The sequence below is a fragment of the Microplitis mediator genome, chromosome 9 (genome assembly GCF_029852145.1).
Source record: "Microplitis mediator isolate UGA2020A chromosome 9, iyMicMedi2.1, whole genome shotgun sequence".
Lineage (NCBI taxonomy): Eukaryota > Metazoa > Arthropoda > Insecta > Hymenoptera > Braconidae > Microplitis > Microplitis mediator.
The window spans coordinates 11,160,713-11,182,957 of NC_079977.1; the positions used below are offsets into that span (position 1 = coordinate 11,160,713).

At 32.7% G+C, this 22,245-nt stretch overlaps 1 protein-coding gene across 3 annotated transcripts in view; it reads right to left on the bottom strand.

Moving 5' to 3' along the window:
* LOC130674949 (phenoloxidase-activating factor 2-like) overlaps positions 1 to 22,245 on the bottom strand; it is a 318,231-nt gene that overhangs the window by 109,684 nt on the left and 186,302 nt on the right. For 2 of the 3 annotated variants that reach the window (XM_057480395.1, XM_057480396.1), the window contains one exon: positions 15,082 to 15,177. The exons of the other annotated variant lie outside the window; for it this stretch is intronic. In XM_057480395.1, coding sequence (XP_057336378.1) covers positions 15,082 to 15,177 — 96 coding nt within the window. The remainder of the gene's footprint in view (positions 1 to 15,081; positions 15,178 to 22,245) is intronic. 3 annotated transcript variants of the gene reach the window in all.

Below are 22,245 nucleotides of genomic sequence, written 5' to 3' on the forward strand. Positions count from 1 at the left end.
CGGCAACGTATATAAATAAGACTTATCAACTTACCTCACGGCTGATAATTTTTATACTGCTTTCTTAGAGCTAACTGACTTATTATTTCCAACTTAATTAATAATAATTTATCGTATTAAATAATCTCACCAGTATATTAAAATAGGGATAGAATAAGATGATGAATAAAATAGGGAATGTATTAGGATAATGTGCAAGTTTATTGCCAATTATAATAGATTCAATTACTTACAATAACGGTTCACGCAGAATACAAGAATAGTGGTCCTGGCTGGCACGCAGGATACGCAGTAGTGACCACGTGGAATGAATCTTTATCACACTGATTTTATTATTTAATTTAATTATATTACCGCGAATATGTCGCCGGTAACGTATAATATTTTATATGCTTAAGTTTAATTATAATTAAGAACTAATAAACAATACAAAAAATACTATTTCGCAAGTTAATTGCCCGGAAAATTATGCGGTTTACAGAATATAAAATATTGCAAGTATAATAATTAATAACGTCTGAACGTTAACGGATCCAGGATCGAAGTGGTGACGGATAATTTTTGGGCATAGGGCTCGCTTCCTGACTGTCCCCACCTCTTCCTAACCGGCATGCGTCAACGTAACGAGTTGTCATGTGACCACGGCACTATGACATGTGACATTAGACGGCAACGAGACGGAAAAAAGCGGGAACCGCAAGGCTGAAGGCGACGAAGGCAATTCACATTGTCTCAATATATATATATATATATTAGGGTGGCGCAAAAAAACCGACTATTTTTTTTTTCCATCTCGCATGAAAATTTGTTGGTTTACGATATTTTAAGAAGCCTCTCCACAAATCAGCTGGATAAAAAATTTTTAAGAGGTCGCTCACGAATTTTGAAAATATCGAAAATGATCGAAATTCGAAGTTTATATTTGTAAAATCATGACTATGCTGAAAATTTCAGCCCAAAATTTAAATATTTGAACGGCGCTCAAGAATTTTGAATGTTTCCGAGCGCAGTCTCTTGGACGTTTTTGAGCGACCCTTATATATTAATAATAAAGCTTCTCGATTTTTTCACTATCAATTTGCATGACAATGAATGAAAATATAACCCGAGAAATAGAAATATCAAGTTTTTTACATACTTTTTTATTTTTTAATTCCATTGTTAGGTTTTTTCGCTTATTCAAAACTTACCAAATTTTATTGTTTAAGACTGTCCTGTATATTTTTGGTTATGCACAAGTTATATTTAAGTGAAACGACAATAATTGAGTTATAAACAAATATAAAAACTATTAGTTACATATTATCAGTTAATATTCGAAATTCTTGAGCGCCGTTTAAATATTTAAATTTTGGGCTGAAATTTTCAGCATAGTGATGATTTCACAAGTATAAACTATTGCTGCCACGAGAAAAAAAAAAATTTAATAAAAATCCGAATTTCGATTTCGTGTGTGTGTGTGTGTGTGTGTGTGTGTGTGTGTGTGTGTGTGTGTGTGTGTGTGTGTGTGTGTGTGTGTGTGTGTGTGTGTGTGTGTGTGTGTGTGTGTGTGTGTGTGTGTGTGTGTGTGTGTGTGTGTGTGTGTGTGTGTGTGTGTGTGTGTGTGTGTGTGTGTGTGTGTGTGTGTGTGTGTGTGTGTGTGTGTGTGTGTGTGTGTGTGTGTGTGTGTGTGTGTGTGTGTGTGTGTGTGTGTGTGTGTGTGTGTGTGTGTGTGTGTGTGTGTGTGTGTGTGTGTGTGTGTGTGTGTGTGTGTGTGTGTGTGTGTGTGTGTGTGTGTGTGTGTGTGTGTGTGTGTGTGTGTGTGTGTGTGTGTGTGTGTGTGTGTGTGTGTGTGTGTGTGTGTGTGTGTGTGTGTGTGTGTGTGTGTGTGTGTGTGTGTGTGTGTGTGTGTGTGTGTGTGTGTGTGTGTGTGTGTGTGTGTGTGTGTGTGTGTGTGTGTGTGTGTGTGTGTGTGTGTGTGTGTGTGTGTGTGTGTGTGTGTGTGTGTGTGTGTGTGTGTGTGTGTGTGTGTGTGTGTGTGTGTGTGTGTGTGTGTGTGTGTGTGTGTGTGTGTGTGTGTGTGTGTGTGTGTGTGTGTGTGTGTGTGTGTGTGTGTGTGTGTGTGTGTGTGTGTGTGTGTGTGTGTGTGTGTGTGTGTGTGTGTGTGTGTGTGTGTGTGTGTGTGTGTGTGTGTGTGTGTGTGTGTGTGTGTGTGTGTGTGTGTGTGTGTGTGTGTGTGTGTGTGTGTGTGTGTGTGTGTGTGTGTGTGTGTGTGTGTGTGTGTGTGTGTGTGTGTGTGTGTGTGTGTGTGTGTGTGTGTGTGTGTGTGTGTGTGTGTGTGTGTGTGTGTGTGTGTGTGTGTGTGTGTGTGTGTGTGTGTGTGTGTGTGTGTGTGTGTGTGTGTGTGTGTGTGTGTGTGTGTGTGTGTGTGTGTGTGTGTGTGTGTGTGTGTGTGTGTGTGTGTGTGTGTGTGTGTGTGTGTGTGTGTGTGTGTGTGTGTGTGTGTGTGTGTGTGTGTGTGTGTGTGTGTGTGTGTGTGTGTGTGTGTGTGTGTGTGTGTGTGTGTGTGTGTGTGTGTGTGTGTGTGTGTGTGTGTGTGTGTGTGTGTTAAACTTAGATTTTTCGAAAATTTTTGATCATTTAGTCAAATAGACTATGAGATATTTAAGAAATACGGAAAAAAAAAAAATTTTATTTATCGTTTTTTTTGGATATTGTGAAAACTGTTGGATCGATCAATTCCAAAATCTAATCAGCTCTAGAACTCGATAAAAGCTTTCGATTGCCACCAAGAACGTCTCAATCAGATAATCCGTTCAAAAGATATCCTCGACGAAAGAAACAGTAGAAAACGGTTTTTTGCAAATATCGTCGAAACGACAAAACCAATCATTCCCACAATTTTATCAGCTCAAGACCTCAATAAAACACGTCGATTGCCACCTCAACCGTCTTAATCGGTCAATTCGTTTACGAGATATCGTTGATTCAAAAAATAGTGAAAAACGTTTTTTTCCAGATATCTACAGAAAAATTGAATCATTCGATTTTAAAATCTAATCAGCTCTAGAACTTAATAAAACGCGTCGATTGCCGCCTCAACCATCGAAATCGGTTAATTCGTTCGCGAGAATTCGTTCGCGAGATATCGTGGGAGATAGAAATGCTGAAAAATGTTTTTTTAGAAAACAATGGCATACAAAAGTATTTTCTAGCTTGAAGAGCTCGAAAATGTATCCGCAATAATGTTTTCGAGCTCAACGAGCTCGAAAACAGCGGGAAGTTTTGGGGCTGGCCCGCAGGGTTAACCGATAGACCGATTTTTTACCTCAGTAATGGCTTAGTGGACGAATAAGCCCAGCATACATTTTCGTCGGGAATTTAACGCTCTACAAAAAAAGTCTCTTATCATTTTTTGATAAATTCATTTGTTCAAAAGTTATTGGACCTCGAAGTCAAGTTAAAGTAAATTTCGAGATCTTTTTATTTTTCCGGCGAAACTATCGGACTTATCATAAAATGTCATGGAATATTGTTTGTAGACAATTTCATTTCCTACAAATTATCGTAAATGATTTTTTTTTAAATTCTGCATTGTTTTCTAGTTATTTCCATTTTAATGCCAAGCTCCTAGAAGAATAGTGTTTTGATCGATTTTAAGAGCTTGGCATTTAAATGGAAATGACTAGACAACAATGCAAAATTGGAAAAAAATTTATCGGAAATACTTTGTAGGAAATAAAATTGTCTACAAAAATAATCGAATAACACTTTACGATATATATATATTGTAACATGATGAAAAATTCGGCATTGACCCGTGGTATAAAATTATTTGAAGATAATAAATCGTTATCCAGTGAGCTAATTCGGGTGACATCTATGACGAAAAATTCCGACCTTGACCGAGCAATCGATCTTGCGCATGGATTGAAACGAGAGATCCGGGATAGACGCTGAACTGAACGGTCACGTTTTTTTATTTGAACAATTCGACTCCGGAAAATTCTCAATTCTGACGTATAAACAATTTGAATTACGAATTAAAATGAATCCGAGTTCGAACAATAAATCGCGACCAATGAATTCCGAGTGAACAGTAACCGCCTTTTGTGAACAAGCCGAAGCCTCTTCCCGAACCCGAACAAAGTGTTCGACTGAATTGTTTTGTTAATAAATAAGTGAAGTAAGATAATAATTAATTAGCGAAATGCTTAATTACGTGTAATAGCGGTATGATAGTGAAATTTAACGTGTTACCGAAGTAAAATATTATTTTTTATTTCATTTTATTTCATTCGAGCAATTCTGAGAATCACGGATTATCTGTGTCTCATTCGCAACAGCAGTCTTGTCGCCTCACCGTGTAAGAGTACTCTGACGTCACTCGTCAAGTATTTCGTTAATACTTCCGCTGTATGTGTGTCTCCGAAAAATAAAATTCTTTTATTTTAATTTCGTCAACCGACTGTGTCTCTTTGAGCAATGAACTGATTATGTTTTCCGATCAACTACGAGCAATTATGTTTCGTTTATATCGAGCTAAGCCGACAACGGCAATTTATTATTTTGTTTATAACCGATTATTCTTGTGATACCGATCAATTATTTTGTGTTTAATATACGACTAATTATTTTGTTTGATTCTGATAATTATTTAATTGTAATCTTAAGTGCCTGACCTTCCCCCGATCCACCACTGAGCGGAGTAATATTTTTGATAATTGTTTATTTGTGATTATAAAATCACCTGGCGCCCAACGTGATATTAATCGAACAAGGTTGCCAAAAATCGTAAGTGCATTCGGACTTCGCTCCGGTAGATCCCCGGTGGTGAAAAACCCGTTACAATATATATATATATATATAGATTTTTAAATATAGTGGGAACCTAAACATGCAAACCTTCTCAATAAGACAATTTATAGATAAATTGAGAAAAATATAGATAGCCCGAACATATATATATATATATATATATATATATATATATATATATATATATATATATATATGTCGGAAAGTCATTACAAGCTTGGGCGTTATCCCGAGTATTGGTCTCAATATTAATATCTTTCAATTTTATTTAAACTATAAACGAATAATAATTATGCAACACAGTGATTTAATATTGAAAGTATTGTTCACAAATAATGATACTTAGACAAGTAATATAATGAAGATAGTGTCACACAAATATCAAAATACACTAAATACTAATTAATGCAATAATTGATTACAAAGGAAATTATAATAATTGTAATACACGACAGTCCCATAATATTTAAATAAAACCCGATCGAATAATTTACAAATACTACGGCAAACTAGGCTCGAGAACGAATCCACGGTCGACAGGATAACTTGAACTCGCACAACGAATGCTCAATCAGAACTGAACTGACTCAACTAGTCCAAAAACTCTGTACTCTTCATTAGAAACCTTTTAGTCAAAATGTTTAAAGAAGGACAACAATCTTATTATCTTACTATCTTGTCCTCTGTGTCTTACTATATCCATCCTGTGACCGTGGCTACGTTTGGTGAACAGATGTCACAGCGAGCCTAAGCCTCCCGTAATAAACATAATCTACTTAAGTTGTAAACAACTAGAGCTTAAATTTTATTTAATTGTTACTGTAAAAACTAGTCTCGACTGTTAGGAATTTCCCGTCCAATTGGAAAACCCCATTTTATTCTTTCATCTCCGACATATATATATATATATACATACATATATGGAGCAACGACTCTTTAGGATTAGATTGAAACAATCACTGCCTAAGTCGCTACATACCAAAGGGTGCAACGCTGTTTTGAGTGTATAAATGAGAACGGATTTTGTAGAGGTGATAATATTTACAATTCAGTGATTTATGTACAAATGAGTAAATGATGAAAAGAGGAGAGATGGAAAAAGGTATTTGTGGGGTGAGAGGTGTTTCGTCTAAGTATACGATAGCTGAGACTCCTTAGTTAGGTGTGTCTATCGTATAATCCACTTAAGACGCCAAGTTCGAAGTTACATGTTGGAAATTTTATATATTGAAACAGGTTTAGGGACGAGGTATTGCGAGAGGCGAGTTGTCTAATGCCATCTCGCAGAGTGAAGCTGAACAACCACATATATATATGAGGCTTTCCATACAAAATCGGCCACTTTTTTGGGTCACCCCCTCCGCTATTCTTGAAAAATTTACATGTTTTGGAGGCTGATAAAAATAGCTCCCATGGATTTTTTCAAATTTTTTTGGCTACTCGTTCCCGAGATACCGATTTTTTTTCAAAATACGAGGTTTTTTCCGAAACGATCATAACTTCGCAAAAAATACACCAATCGGATCATTTTTTTCAAAATCTTCAATTTTGAATGTTCTTTCAAGAAAATAATACGTTTTTATTCTTAATCGATTTCTTCATTGTTTATTTTGAGTTTTATGCAAAAAAAAACGTTTTTTCGAAATGTATGCCCTCTTCGATTTTTCTGAAAAAATTCTCAAAAAAACTTGGATGAATTTCGAAAATTTTGAGACTAATCCGATTGTGGGCAAACGATTGGTTCTATTTTTTTTCCCAAACTGAATGGTTTTATTCTATTTTTCTTAAGAGTATGTCTGGATGTTTGTTTTCTGCTTTAAAAAAAGAACGTAACCGATATTTTTCATTAATCTATTTTTTTTTATTAGTTTATCGTTCTACAATTTCATAAATTAAAGTTTTTTCGTTACGTTAAATTAATCGCACTTTTTCGGCTTTATCATAACACAAAGCGCCATCTTTTGTTTACCTGGTGTACTGAATTTAAACGATATCTAGTTACAATTTGTATGTTGGTAGCAATGTCGCCAGTTTGGTAATTAAAGTTGCTAACCAGTGAATATTCTGCTGATTTAACTATTGGTAGTTTAAATTCTTAAATTGACGTTCTAGTAATTATTGATCTTGAACGCTTCGTATCACGAAATATTCATATGCAACTCTCATAAGTAAATAAATTTTCAAACTTTTTTTTTCCAACTGAATGTTAATAATTTGATTATAAAATTAATTCGAGAGTATTTTTGACTTATTCAAGTTGTGTATCATTTACCTTCGCATCATAGAAATAAGTAGGTATTTTGATTGTTGCTGTAACCCGTTTAACTTAGATGGACATAAAATAACAAAAGGTCTGCGACTAGCCTCTGAAAATATTCAGACTCAATTTGGATTGAGTCGTCATGATTATCTTTGTACTCCCTGTAGGCGGAAAATTCTGAAGCAACTTAAAGAATCACGTGCAATTAATTCTCCTGATGACATTCCAAATGGAATTGATTCCAGTGATATTAGTGATACAAGCCATGATAATAGTGATAGTGATAGTGATGATGGTAGTTGCAATAATAAATCTAACGATAGTAAGCCTGACAATAGTGATGATCTAGATATTACTTTTGCTGACAACAATGATCACCAATAACTTGAAACATCTTTCAGTGAAGATACAATCTTTATTTCTTCTTTAAATTTAATTTTTCTTGTTGTTATTAATTAATTTTTGGATTTAATTTAGGAAGTTTATCATTTCATAGTGAGCCAACGCTATCACAATCAACTACTTCAGCTTCAGAAGTTAGCACTAAATTCAGCTACCTGTGATTAATAAAGTATTAAAATTGTTGAATGAGTCTCCAATAGCGCCTCGAAAATTGAGTGATAAACGTTTTTTATATGGCAAAGTTACTAAAATTTCTCAAAATTTCAAAAACACATTTGGGCTTGAGATTAATGCACTGACAAATTAAGAGGATTCTGAAAGAGACTTTACAGACTTATTAGAACAATTGAGAATAAAATTTGACCACGATAACACAACAAGATCGGAAAAAATACAAATTTTGATATTGTTCCCGACAGAATGGAGCGTAAGAATAATCTCTGAGTTTATGAATGCGTCAAGGCATATGGTAAATGTAGCGAAAAATTTGGTCGAATCCAAAGATTTGCTTTCAAAACCTGAATCTTAACAAGGTACTTTTTCTCAATTATTTTGAATGTTTTGTATTTTTTTTTTTTTTTTATTAATCGAAAAATTTTTCGTCAACAGCTCATTCACTTTCAGATAAGTTAAAATCGGTATGAAAGACTATGTTTCTGTTCGAAATGACAATGGTAAACGGGAACATTTACAAAAGCGTTTGATTCTTCCGAACTTGAAAGAATTATATCAACAATGCCGGGAAAATTATCCTGAATACAAAATCGGATTTTCAAAATTCGCTTCGTTACGTCCGAAACATTGTACTTTGGCGGGAAGCAACGGGACGCATACAATCTGCGTGTGCATAATGCACCAAAATATGAAATTGTTAATGCTTGGTAAGTATATTAATTGGTTTTATTTATAACTTCGTTATTGTATATCTATTAATTAATTATTTTTTTGGTCCTGAAGGTTCAAATTTGAGTTCATTAACTTCTAATTCTACAAAACCGTTGAATCACTACACTGATTGTTTCAATTCCATTATGTGTAACAATCAAACAACAGAGTGTTATCTTGGTACATGCAAGACTTGTCCGGGAGTAGATACATTAACGGATGCCTTGCATGACATTTTTGATCAAAATGAAATCGAAAATATACCATACAAATATTGGATATCAAAACCACGTACAAATCTTGAGACAATAATTAGTTCTTCTGATGATTTTATTGAACGATTTAGCGAAGACTTATTGACACTTCAACCGCGTGCATTTATTGCAAAAGAACAAGCGAATGTTATGAAATCTCTTAAAATGTCATTAAAAGAAAGAGAATTTCTTATTATTTGTGATTTCACAGAAAATTATGCATTTGTCGTGCAAAACGCAGTTTCGGGTTATCATTGGAATAACAACACATCTACAATCTATCCTGTGGTACTATACTTCAAAGAGAACGACTAATTAGTTCACAGAAGTTTATTTATAATATCAGATTGTAATAACCACGATTCTGTTGCGGTGTATGTTTTTTTCTAAAAGTATAATTAATTTTATAAAGAGTATAAACGACCATCCCGAAAAAGTCTATTACTTTTCTGATGGAGCGCCGCAGCATTTTAAGAACTTCAAAAATTTCGTGAATCTCTATTACTACAAAAGTGACTTTGGAATCGAAGCAGAATGGCACTTCTTTGCAACCGCACATGGCAAAGGACCCTGTGATGGTATTGGAGGAACAGTAAAGAGGATGGCTGCAAGGGCTAGCTTACAGCCACCAGCCGACAAACAAATCACTACACCACTGGAATTATTTCAATGGGCTTCTTAACCACATACTCTCATTGATTTTTAAAATTCATTCACTGAATGAGTAGAGAAACTTCAAAAAATAGTATACTCCGAACGGCACAGTATTAAGAAAAAAATCATAGCAGCTAAATAGACTTATCTGAGAATGTTTGTTGGTCAAATTAATTCGAAAAATAATGTTTAGGGAAAAAAAATATTTTCGAATTAAAAAAAAAACAGAACGAGTTGTTTGCTCACGATCGGATTGGTCTGAAAATTTTCTAAATTCATCCAAGTTTTTTTGAGAATTTTCCAAAAAAATCGAAGGATCATACATTTCGAAAAAACGTTTTATTTTGCTTATAACTTAAAATAAACAATGGAGAAATTGATGAAGAATAAAAACGTATTTTTTTCATGATAGAACATTCAAACATGAGGATTTTGTAAAAAAACGATCCGATTGGTGTATTTTTCGCGAAGTTATGACCACTAAAAAAAAAAAAAACCTCGTATTTTGAAAAAAATTGGTATCTCGGAAACGAGTAGTCAAAAAAAATTTGAAAAATTCATGAGAGCTTTTTTTATCAGCCTCCAAAACATTTAAATTTTTCAAAAATATCGAAGGGGGTCATCTAAAAAGTGGTCGATTTGGTATGGAATGCCCCATATGCACTTATCCCAAAAATTAAAGGAACAAAAAAGTTTTATAAATTTTGTAGTGATATTTGGACGGCTGTATTTTCGTGAAAAATAATCGTACCGGAAAAACAAAAAAAGCAAATTGAAGCTTGAAATCTCTAGTTTTTAGATTTTTTGAGCCACGGTTTTTGCGGAATCATAAGAAAAAGGTTAAGAAAAAATTTTTCTAAATTTTTTGGTTTTGTTTTCGAGGTCTACGGGGCCGGGAAAAATTTAAAAAAAAAAAACGAATTCATAGCTCGCTTAGAAATTTATTCAGCTACAATTTGCTTTTTTTTGTTTCTCTGTACGATAATTTGCTGCTGAGATATCAGCCGTCAAATGAAAAAGGATCCTTTTGTCTTTGATTATGGATATCTCAGCAAATAATGGCCGCACAGTAATTTAAAGGACAGTTTAAGAAACTTGAATAAATTCCTTCTTAGCTCCATTTTCGATTTTTTCAAAAAACAATTTTTTTTCATCCTTGATATCCATTTGAAAAACCCTTAAAAAATGGACATTTTCTGGTTTATTAGTCGACTCATCGCTACTCTGCAAATATTGATGAAGAAAATAATGTTGCCAGGTAATTTTACATCTTAATAAACCCTCAAAAACTCTGGAAACTTTTAGATTGATTCATTCAACCGTTTGTCCGGGCCGATTGCTCAAAGTTTTACAAAACAATTAAAGGAACAAGTTTTGTTCCTTAATTTGTGTAATCATTATCATAATGAAAAAATCAATTTTTTTCGGATTTTCTTTCATTTTCGCGTTAGTTATTCAGTAAATGTAAGGTAAAGAGAGAAAAAAAAAATTTCCGAAAAACTAGATATAACAAGCATTTTTATACTTTTTTTTTTTACGTTTTATTTAGTTTTTTTTTTTTTTTTTTTTTTTCGTTTTTCGGAAATTTTTTTTTTCTCTCTTTACCTTACATTTACTGAATAACTAACGCGAAAATGAAAGAAAATCCGAAAAAAATTGATTTTTTCATTATGATAATGATTACACAAATTAAGGAACAAAACTTGTTCCTTTAATTGTTTTGTAAAACTTTGAGCAATCGGCCCGGACAAACGGTTGAATGAATCAATCTAAAAGTTTCCAGAGTTTTTGAGGGTTTATTAAGATGTAAAATTACCTGGCAACATTATTTTCTTCATCAATATTTGCAGAGTAGCGATGAGTCGACTAATAAACCAGAAAATGTCCATTTTTTAAGGGTTTTTCAAATGGATATCAAGGATGAAAAAAATTTTTTTTTTTAAAAAATCGAAAATGGAGCTAAGAGGGAATTTATTCAAGTTTTTGAAACTGCCCTTTAAATTACTGTGCGGCCATTATTTGCTGAGATATCAATAATCAAAGACAAAACGATCCTTTTTCATTTGAAGGCTGATATCTCAGCAGCAAATTATCGTACAGAGAAACAAAAAACAGCAAATTGTAGCTGAATAAATTTCCTAAGCGAGCCATGAATTCGTTTTTTTGGAAAAATTATTCCCGGCCCCATATACCTTGAAAACAAAACCAAAAAATTTAGAAAAATTTTGTCTCGACCTTTTTCTTATGATTCCGCAAAAACCGTGGCTCGAAAAAATATTTTGCTGAACGATCTTCAAACTAGAGATTTCAAGCTTTAATTTGCTTTTTTGTTTTTCCGGTACGATCATTTTTCACGAAAATACAGCCTTCCAATAATCACTAAAAAATTTATAAAATTTTTTTGTTCCTTCAATTTTTCGGATAAGTGTATATTAGGGTGTTTCAAAATAAAATTTTTTTTTTTTTTTTTCAAGTCTTATGGTCTTAAAAGTTAGTCTTAGGTATCCAAAAAATCCTTCCAAAAGAGCAGCTCGAAAGCTCAGTCCTGCTAAGACCTCAACAAATATTGATTTTTTCTTTTATATTACATGTAAACAAATTTTTTTTGTTTTTCATACATAAAAGTATTTGAAAATTTTTTTTCCGAAAATAGAAGTACATGGTCTTGTAGGAAATTAAATTTTCTACAAAAAAGCCCATGAGTGTCGTCTTGGTACAACTAACAGAAAAAAAGTGATGAAGTTCGAAACAATAGTGAATTAAAAAACTTAACGTAGAGATAATTCCCGGATTTTATTACGTGTACATGTTTATACAGTGAATCCATATACTACACGGTAAGAAATGCATAGCGTTCAACACCATGCTGGTATGGTCTTAAGACAGATACTCGAATAGTATGTGAAATATTTCAAGACAGTATAGTAACGAGTCCCAGAAGTATGGCGTTATTTACTATACTGCATAGTACTGCACGGCGAAACAGCGTGGCCCTGAGACCCATACTGCAATACCGAGGGCACAATGCTACTTGTTTTTCCCGCCATAATTTCTAGCGTGTCAATCAATGTATACTAGAGTATTACCACCAAAACTATATAGATCCCGCTAGACTAGGTTTATCGGCCAGAAGTTAAACTAAGGCATAATATGATTAGTGGCATAGATATACCGTTCTTAGATATCAATTGAATGCATTTTGTATTTTTGAAAAAGACACAAAGTCAAATAACATAAAAAAATCTGGGTGTCGGTTGGCCCTGCGGGTAAGCCCCAAAACTTCCCGCTCTTTTCGAGCTAAAGGAGCTTGAAAACATCACTGTGAATATATTTTCGAGCTCTTTGAGCTCGAATATGCTATTACATGCAATTATTTTTCTATGAGCTTTTCAAGCTATAACAAGTTACGTTTCATGCTAGACTTTGAAAAGTTGAAAATCGAAAATCATTTATGAAGAAGCGGCTTTTGAATTTTTATTTTCCAGTATATTCTATTAAATAAATATATTGAGGCGGAAATCAACGTCATTGATCAATGTCAAGACTTAAATGAGTTTTGACTTAGGTCAGAGCAATAATATATTAAATATCCGAAAAAAATATTAAAAACCGGTTTTTTTAATTTCTTGCTGACCATACACTGAGACAAAAGTGCTTAGAAACCTGAACTATTCAGCGACAGATATAAAAATATAGTCTCCCTAACCAATTTTTATTTTTACTGGAACAATATACTAGTGTGAATCAGCACGAAAAAATAGTTACATTAACTAAACTTAAGAAACTGTTTTTGCCTTATTATGGTCACTACAAAACTTCAATCTTTTTAAATCAAGGCTTAGTAGTGAACACAATATTACTTTTATCATCGGCTCGATTAACATAAAATAGATGCAGTAACTATATTAGCTAAGTGACTGTGTGATAGTTGGTAGAAATAATTTTAATAGTTGACTCAACTATAAGAGTATAGTTGTCCTCTCATAGAACTGCATTTATTTAGTTCCTTTCACTACTGACAAAAGTATCAACCGTACTATTTCATTTTAGTTCTGTAAACAATCGATTTCTAGTTAATTTAACAATCATAGAATATTTCTGCTGACTAATAATCAAATGTAAAAAGAAATTCAAAGGAGAATATAATTATGGATACTATAAATATTTAGTTTCCCTGGCTATAAATTGCGTTCCTAATGCCAAAAGTGCGTATTACAAAATATACGCCTTATTGGTTCTGCTGAGTCAAAAAAGCATATCAAGCATTTTTTTTGCTTATTAATTCCGGATTGTTAAAAATGTGAAGATCGATTAAAAAAGTGAAAAAAAAAAATATTTTTTTATACCAAAAGGGCGTGTAAAAATTTTTTGTTGCCAATCATTTCAGAATTATTTATTAAAGTAAAAATCAATCAACATAATATATATCTTTTTTCCCAATAAATTTTTCTTTTAGCTTAAACAATTTTATTTTTTTGTTGAAGCATACGAAAATTCTCGCGTTAAGAAAATAGTAGTTATTCCGAGAAAATTTATTTTCTTCAAACTAAAAAATGCAATTGTTAATAAAAACTAACATATCTTGCTACAAAAAATATCTCCTATATTAAGAAATTAAAACCCTTTAAAAAAGTAAAAATTTTTTGACTTAGGCGTGAGAATATGTTGACTTGAAAAAAAACATTCCGATTCGAGATAAAAAATTCAAGATAAATTTTTACTTGTTACAGAAGTTGTTTATTTCTTAATATTAGATATTTTTTGAAGCAAGATGTGCTAGTTTTTTGTAGCAGTTTGCACTTTTTTGTTTGAAGAAAATAAAATTTCTCGGAATGAGTACTATTATTTAACGCAAGAACTTTTTATGCTCGAACCAAAACAGAATACTTGCTTAAACGAAGGGATAAATTTCTTGGGAGAAAAGATATACATGGAGAAGAGGGAAGTCATCAGAGCGAGGCAAGAGCAGCGGGAGTAGTTCGGTGCTCACCACTAGATCGTGCCCACCTTTTGTAGTGTCCCTGGCAAGAAACTTATTTCAGAAGTATTATATTCCAAGCTTGAGAATAATTCTGGTATAAGTGCTTCTCTGTCGTTCAACAGACTGACAAGTATCATATTTGATTGTAATATAGCATGTACTAAGTTACATGATGACCTTAATGTTTAACATTAAGGAATCCTAAAATAATTTTTGCAATAATAGAAACACATGAAATACATTTAAGGTAATAGAAAAAAATTTTTCTGTATTTATCACAGAAATGCTGGCTATTAAAGAAAAAAAAATTAGTAACGATGAACCAAAACCTGCAGTACAGAGCGCTAAACAATTTTGTTTCTTGCAATACTAAATTATGGAAATGGCAACTACGAATGTTTAGCTACAATAAGTCAAATTAGTACATTTTCAGAAAGTTCGATTTTCTAGTGTGTACATCTAGACACAAATACTCATGGCTACGATTATAAATGACCTGAAGAACTAAGTGTACACTATTAACATCACAATAATCTTATTGTTTATTAGACTAAGAATAAATTGCTTACTACAATATAAATTATACTTATGTTAACTTTAAACTGATAACCGGGAAAAAAAGATTTTATATGATCATATATGAACATATATGTTCATATACAATTTATATATGATCATATAAGAAATATATAAAAATTATATATGATTATGTTACATTCTGGCTTATCTATTAATCCGACAGAATATTTTTAATTCAACCAGGTTGACGTCGTTAGGGTGTCGATAGACCCCAGGTGCGTCAGCTGTTGACCTTCTTTTATTTTATGCAAAAAAGTTTATTGACTTACCATGGTGGGGATTATGGGCCCCATAAGTCGGCCCAAATAATCCCTTGATACGTCCTCTGGGTGCGAACGAGACGAGCTTTGAAGACTCTGAAGACTCTGAAGATATAAATTTAAATTAATTATATGACTGACTCTATATAAACTAAAAGTTAAATTCAATTTCGAATACTGTAAAGAAAACGATTCTTGGCTTTTGTATTTTAACCTAAACCTGAGACACAACGTTTTATAATATTACTTAAACCTAGTAATATGAAACTAAACGTTAGTATCTTGTACTTTAATTACCTCCCGACTTGGTCGTTTGGTATTATTAAAGTGATCAATTGAATTGATTGTGAATATAAATTTATAGACTATATATTTGCCTTACGGTTATTCATAGTTTGCTTATGAAGTAACTGACTGAAGAAGTTTAAAATGATAACGAGGTAACAACCTCCCGACTTAAGTCAGTTAGCATCTTTAATGTTTATATGTATTTATAATAATCAAAGTAATTAAACATAAATTTAGGTTTGTAAACCTCTTTTCGGCTATCTAATACTACTATACTGAGTAATACATTAATAATATATTAACAAATATGACTTTTCCTGATAATAGCAGGTATTAAATTCCTGAAGGATTAGTTTATTGTCTTCAAGACAATTTTCTTAAATTTCTAAAATGTTTTTATATGAAATTGGCTTCTGCCTACTGATAGATCTTTTGAGACTAGTCCAATCTGGTTTTAGTTGATTGAATTTGGATTTGAAATTTGAACTGTTGTTGGTCCTTGGATATCTTGTACTGGTTTTGTAGTGGTTTTCCGGAACTTTTCGACTGCCGATGTTGGCTGATAATGTTTTAATCTATGTGTAGTTGCATACACTACTACGACGACAGTAACTGCAAACAAGGCACACTGTGCAGCTGGATAAATAATGCTTATAATCAGGCATCCGATAATAACGAATCCTATGATGATGAACCCAAAATTTGGTAGGTCATCTGAATTGCATCCCAGCTTGTCCTCGTGCTTGACTTCGTTGCTCGTAGTATAAGTAGACCTCCCTACTGTTGTAGACAAACAGTGGGCGTCGATTATCTTGAAAATTATGCTTGTCTCAATGTGTATAAATTTGACTTTTATACACATGAAACGTTTAGCTGCCCCAGCATCATCTGCAGGATTGAAAATTTCGTTGCCGAATACTTCTACAGTACTGTTCCGTTGTACTGCTACAGCACCCAATAGACGATTTTTCGTATCCTCCAAAGGCCACTCCGATGTTGTACATCTCACTAACCAGATTGGATCAGTTCTCAAAAGTTCTATCCCTTTTCTAAATCGAGATATTATAATCTCAAAATCCCATAATTAAAAATTAAATATTAAATTATCTTTCATTTTCTTAATAGCTAAATATATCAAAAATAAATCAATAGAATCTAAACGTTTGCGGTCCACAATAAAGCCATAGTTCTGATATATTTCATTAACATAATCAATATTATTCTTCAAAAAACTATTTTTATCCGGAGGAACTTTAATTTTATTCTTAAAGCTATACTTTATAAAGTTTAATATAGTGAAACAAAATCGTAAGCCTTTCTTGGATAAAGTTAATTGATCATATATGTATTTAAAACACAATATGATAAAATACATATATTTTATAATGTCGGAGCATGCAAGCGTTACAAATCCATTTAAGTACTTATTGACATTCTCAAATTTCTGTACTTTCTTTTGTTGTGAACTGTTTACCTCCGAAACAATCCACAGCGGTGAATCATGCTTCGAGGCTGATGACGCAGAAGGTCAGGATGTGCGGTACAGCTCGGTCGCGAGATTCGAGGTGTCATCGCGGACCTCATCGAAGGTCGTCCGAAAATTAAGTCGGTGGAAGTTCTTGTTGAGCTTTCCAGCTCTTGTGTTGTTGAGCTTCCAAGCTCGTGTGTTGTTGAGCCTCCGAGCTCTGGTGGTTGATCGACCAATTGGGATTACTTTCCTCTACGAAGGAACCGAGTCTTCAAAGCTCGTCTCGTTCGCACCCAGAGGACGTATCAAGGGATTATTTGGGCCGACTTATGGGGCCCATAATCCCCACCATGGTAAGTCAATAAACTTTTTTGCATAAAATAAAAGAAGGTCAACAGCTGACGCACCTGGGGTCTATCGACACCCTAACGACGTCAACCTGGTAAATTGAAAGATATTCTGTCTCATATGTTGAGAAGCCAGAATGTAACATAAAAGCTTATATGATCTTATAAAGTTCTTATAAGAATTAATATACTCTCGTGAGGACTTTATAAAAGTTGATATGACTTTATAAAAGTACTAGATAAAGTTTTATATGCTTATATATAATTATATATGATCATATAAAAGTTCATAAGATCTTATGAAAATCCTATAAGAATTTATGTAGTTTTATAAGGATTTTATAAAAATTGATGTGATTTTATGTAAGCCCGAGAAAAAGTTCTTATAGAATCATATATGAACATATGTGTTTATATATGATTATACGAAAGCTTACATAATCTTATAAAATTCTTATAAGGATTCATATGATCTTATAAGAATTTTATAACAATTGATGTGATTTTATATAAAGTTATATATAACTTTATAACAATACCAGGTAAAGTTTCATATGCTTATATAAAATCATATATGATCATATAAAAGCTCATAACGATCTTATAAAATTCTTATAAGAATTTATATAATTTTATAAGGATTTTATAATAGTTGATATGATTTTTTATAAAGTTATATATGAGTTTATAACATTACCAGATAAAATGTTATACATTATATGCAGTCATATATGATTATATAAGAACTCATATGATCTTATAAAATTCTTATAATTATTCGTATAATCTTATAAAATTTTTATAAAATTCGATGTAACTTCATATAAAGTTATATATAACATTGTGAAATTACAAGAACACGTTTTATATGATTATACATAATCATGTATGATCATATGAAATCTTATATGACCTTATAAAATTTTTCTACGAATTCAGATAATTAATGAAAATTGATTTGATTTTATATGAATTTATAAATAAATTTGTATAAGTACAAAAGAGTTTAATACGGTTATATAAAATCATATATGATTATATAAAAGTTTAAATAGTTTTATGATTCTTATCTATAAATTTCTATGGTCTCATAAGCAGGTTATTTTAAAGAAATTTATAATTTTATATAAAACACTAATGTGATAAAATTTGATCATATTTGGTGCATTATTGATGTAGGATGTATCAATTTGATCATTCGATTTAAGTAATGCTATTGATTGTCAAATACTTATAAGGGTAAAGCAGACTAGAGAACCAGACGGCAATCAAGAGATCATCAAAGTTGAGTGGCATTGAGGCAGAACATTAATTAGATGGGTGACCCCTTGGCAAAATAGCAGTTAACCGATAGATGTTTTTTTTTTTTTTTTTCGTTCATGCATGATTATATATAATTATATATCATCAAATCCTGCCAATTTTGAGATCTAATCATATATAAAATTTATTGTATATATGATTAGGTAAAATCATTTTTTACCGGGTATAAACTTCGCTTACCTGGTTCGGTTGGACTCCTGGTAAGTGAACTTCCTGATTGTTGACTGGGAATGGCCTTCCTCGGACAACCTCTCTGGAGACTGAGTTGCTTCTACGGGCTTATATGCGCGGTTTCATTACCATATTTGTCCGCTGTAGGTATGGACGGGAATAAATTCCATCGCCCTCTATCGTTGTCAGCGAAAGTATTGTGTTTATAAAATTATTCTAAGTCCAAAGTGATAAAGTCGAAGGAAATTGATAAAAAGTGATTTTATCGAATGTAGAAATGATTTTAAAGAAAAAGAATTCGTTTAAGACTTTAAGTCAACACTAAATACCGACAACTTAGCCGCGCGAACGACGGTGAACCGAGCGAATGGAAAGAAAATGAAAGAATGATCGATTGAAATATTAGAGTTAATTTCAATTTCACCTATTATTTTTCGTATTTCGCCTTATTTTATATTTCTTTCGATCTCTTGAATCTTTTAAAAGATCCATTTAGAATCTTTATCGGCGTTTTTATTTTTTTCCATTGACTTTATCTGCTCGGGACTTGGAATAATTTTCGCTCAGACGCGCATTCACATACTCACACGGTACACTCGTATAAATTTATATCTCACTAAATTCATTCATCTTAAACTTAATAGTAAATAAACACAGTCATATTAATACAAGATAAATAATAATACGTCGTTGTAGTAGGAAATAATAGTGTTCATGATAAGAAAATAAATCACAATAGCAATTAGTACATAAAATAATACAAGTAGTAATTAGAAATTAGTTATAATTAGTCGTAAACAAATTAGAATAGTAACAATAATGAGAATAGTCATAATAATAAGACGCCGTATTAAGTCAATAGTTATAAGAATAGTAATAAGTTAATCATAGTAATTAAGTAAACCATAAGTATTCACAATAGTATACAAAAAAAATCTGTCTATCGGTTGACCCTGCGGGCCAGCCCCAAAACTTCCCGCTGTTTTCGAGCTCCTTGAGCTCCTTGAGCTCGAAAACATTGTTGTGAGTACATTTTCGAGCTCTTCGAGCTCGAAAATACTATTGTATCGCATTCTTTTCGAAAAAAACCATTTTTAGCATTTCTTTCTCCCACGATATCTCAGGAACGAATTGGCCGATTTCGATGGTTGAGGCGGCAATCGGCGTGTTTTATTGAGTTCTAGAGCTGATTAGATTTTAAAGTTGATCGTATAAGTCGTTTCTGAGAAATCAATAAAAAACTAAAAAAAAAAAAATTTTTTTTTTCGTAATTCGCCAATATTTTTTAATCTACTGGATCAAATGATCTGAAATTTTCAGAAAAGTTGATGGCCAACAAGCTCTTTCGATTGCCGCCTTAACCATCCAAATCGGTTCATTAGTTAAAAAGTTATAAGCCGGTCACACACATACATACACACACACACATACACACACACACACACACACACACACACACACACACACACACACACACACACACACACACACACACACACACACACACACACACACATACATACAGACACTCGGACATCATTCTAAAAATAGTCAGAATAGCTTCCTAGGACCTCAGAACGTCGCCATCTGATGAAATTTCGATTTTCGCAAATCGGGGTGAAAACAATAACTTCCCAATTTTTCGAAAATCGTCGATTTTCTTAGCGGGAAGTTAAAAATAGTTATTTAAGTATAATAGTAGTCATTAGAATAGCACCATAGGAAATAGTTATAGAATTTAGTACTAGTTTTAAGAGTAGTAATAGTAATAATACTAGTTTTAAGTAATTATAGTTATATAAGAATTAGTCATAGTAATAACAATAATAATAGTGATAGTATAGTCAAAAACAAGTAGTAATAGTTAAGAAAAAATAGCAATAGTAAAATTAGGATAAACACATAGTATTGTCTAATTATCACATCCAAAAAAAAAATCACAGGTGCCCTCAATACTGGTCTGCTCGGTTGCACGCCATCCCACCATCACAAAACTATTCATTTTCATTATTGCTATCTTAGTATATGTAACTAAACATAGTAAGAACGACTATGTAGTTGTAGAGCACTTTACTGTGGCATATTAGTTACTGAAACTGACTTCAATAGCTGAGTCGTTTGTGAACGACGATTTCTTAGTTCAGAAAACCGATTTTTTCTCTCAGTGTATGATTTAAACAACAGAACAAGTTAGATGACATTATATGATGATCGAAAGAGACTATAAAGAGAAAGAGTTAGTATGATTTTAGACACATTTTAGCGCATTATATTTTGAATCATTTGGAAAGAATAACATTTTGTGTTGTTTTTTTAACGTTTTAGCGCTGACATTTTTTGAACTAATTAAGTGATTTTGACGTTCGAGGCAGAAATTGGCGCGTTTTATTAAGTTCTAGAGCTGATTAGATATTGAAGTCGATCGTTCAACTCGTTTCTGAGAAATCAATGAAAAACTAAAAAAAACAATTTTTTATCGTAATTCGAAAATATTTTTGAGTCTGTTTGATCAAATGATCTGAAATTTTCAGGAAAGTTTATGGCCAAAATGATGTTTCGATTGCTACCTTAACCATCCAAATCGGTTAATTAGTTAAAAAGTGACAGACCACTCACATACATACACACACACACACACACACACACACACACACACACACACACACATACATACATACAGAAACTCGGACATCATTTTGAAAATAGTCAGAATAGCTTTCTAGGACGTCAAAACGTCGACATCTGACGAAAACTAAATTTTCTAAAATCGGGGTGAAAACAATAACTTACCGAAATTTTAAAAAATCATCGATTTCCTTAGCGGGAAGTTACGAAAATTTTTTTTTATTTTTTTAGTGATTTCTCTGGTACAACTCAAACGATCGACTTTAAAATCTAATCAGCTCTAGAACTCAATAATATACGTCGATTGCCGCCTCAACCATCAAAATCCGTTCATTCGTTCGCGAGATATCGTGAGAGAAGAAAATGCTAAAAAACCGCTTTTTTTGAAAACAATAGCATACAAACGTATTTTCGAGCTCGAAAATGTATTCACAACAATGTCTTGATCTTTGAGCTCGAAAACAGCGGGAAATTTTGGGGCTGGCCCACAGGGTCAACCGATAAACGGATTTATTTTTCATTTTCCATCTTAAATTTGACCCCTTAGTCACTTCAAAAAACAAATTTTCTTAGAGAGCAATATTTCTGAGAGATGTCCCCAAACTATGCGTTAAGCACAACGCATATTTTGGGGACTGTCCCTGTTCAGTCAAGAGCAAACTCGCTACCACCTGAGAACGCCGAGCCTCACCAATAGGTCGGCAGCACTTTCGCTATTTGAACTTACGCGCGAGATCTTGGCCAATGAGTAAAATCCATCATTCAAATCAATTAGTTACAACAATGAATAAAAGAGTTGCGACATGAAACGCACTCATTGGCTCAAGATCTCATCGAGCTACGTGGATTTTTCCTATTGGCTGAAATCTTGTTAGCGTCGTTCTCTAATTTTCTCATTGGTCTACCGCTCTGACGTTACAAGGAAACCGTTGTGGGCTTTCATTTTACGAC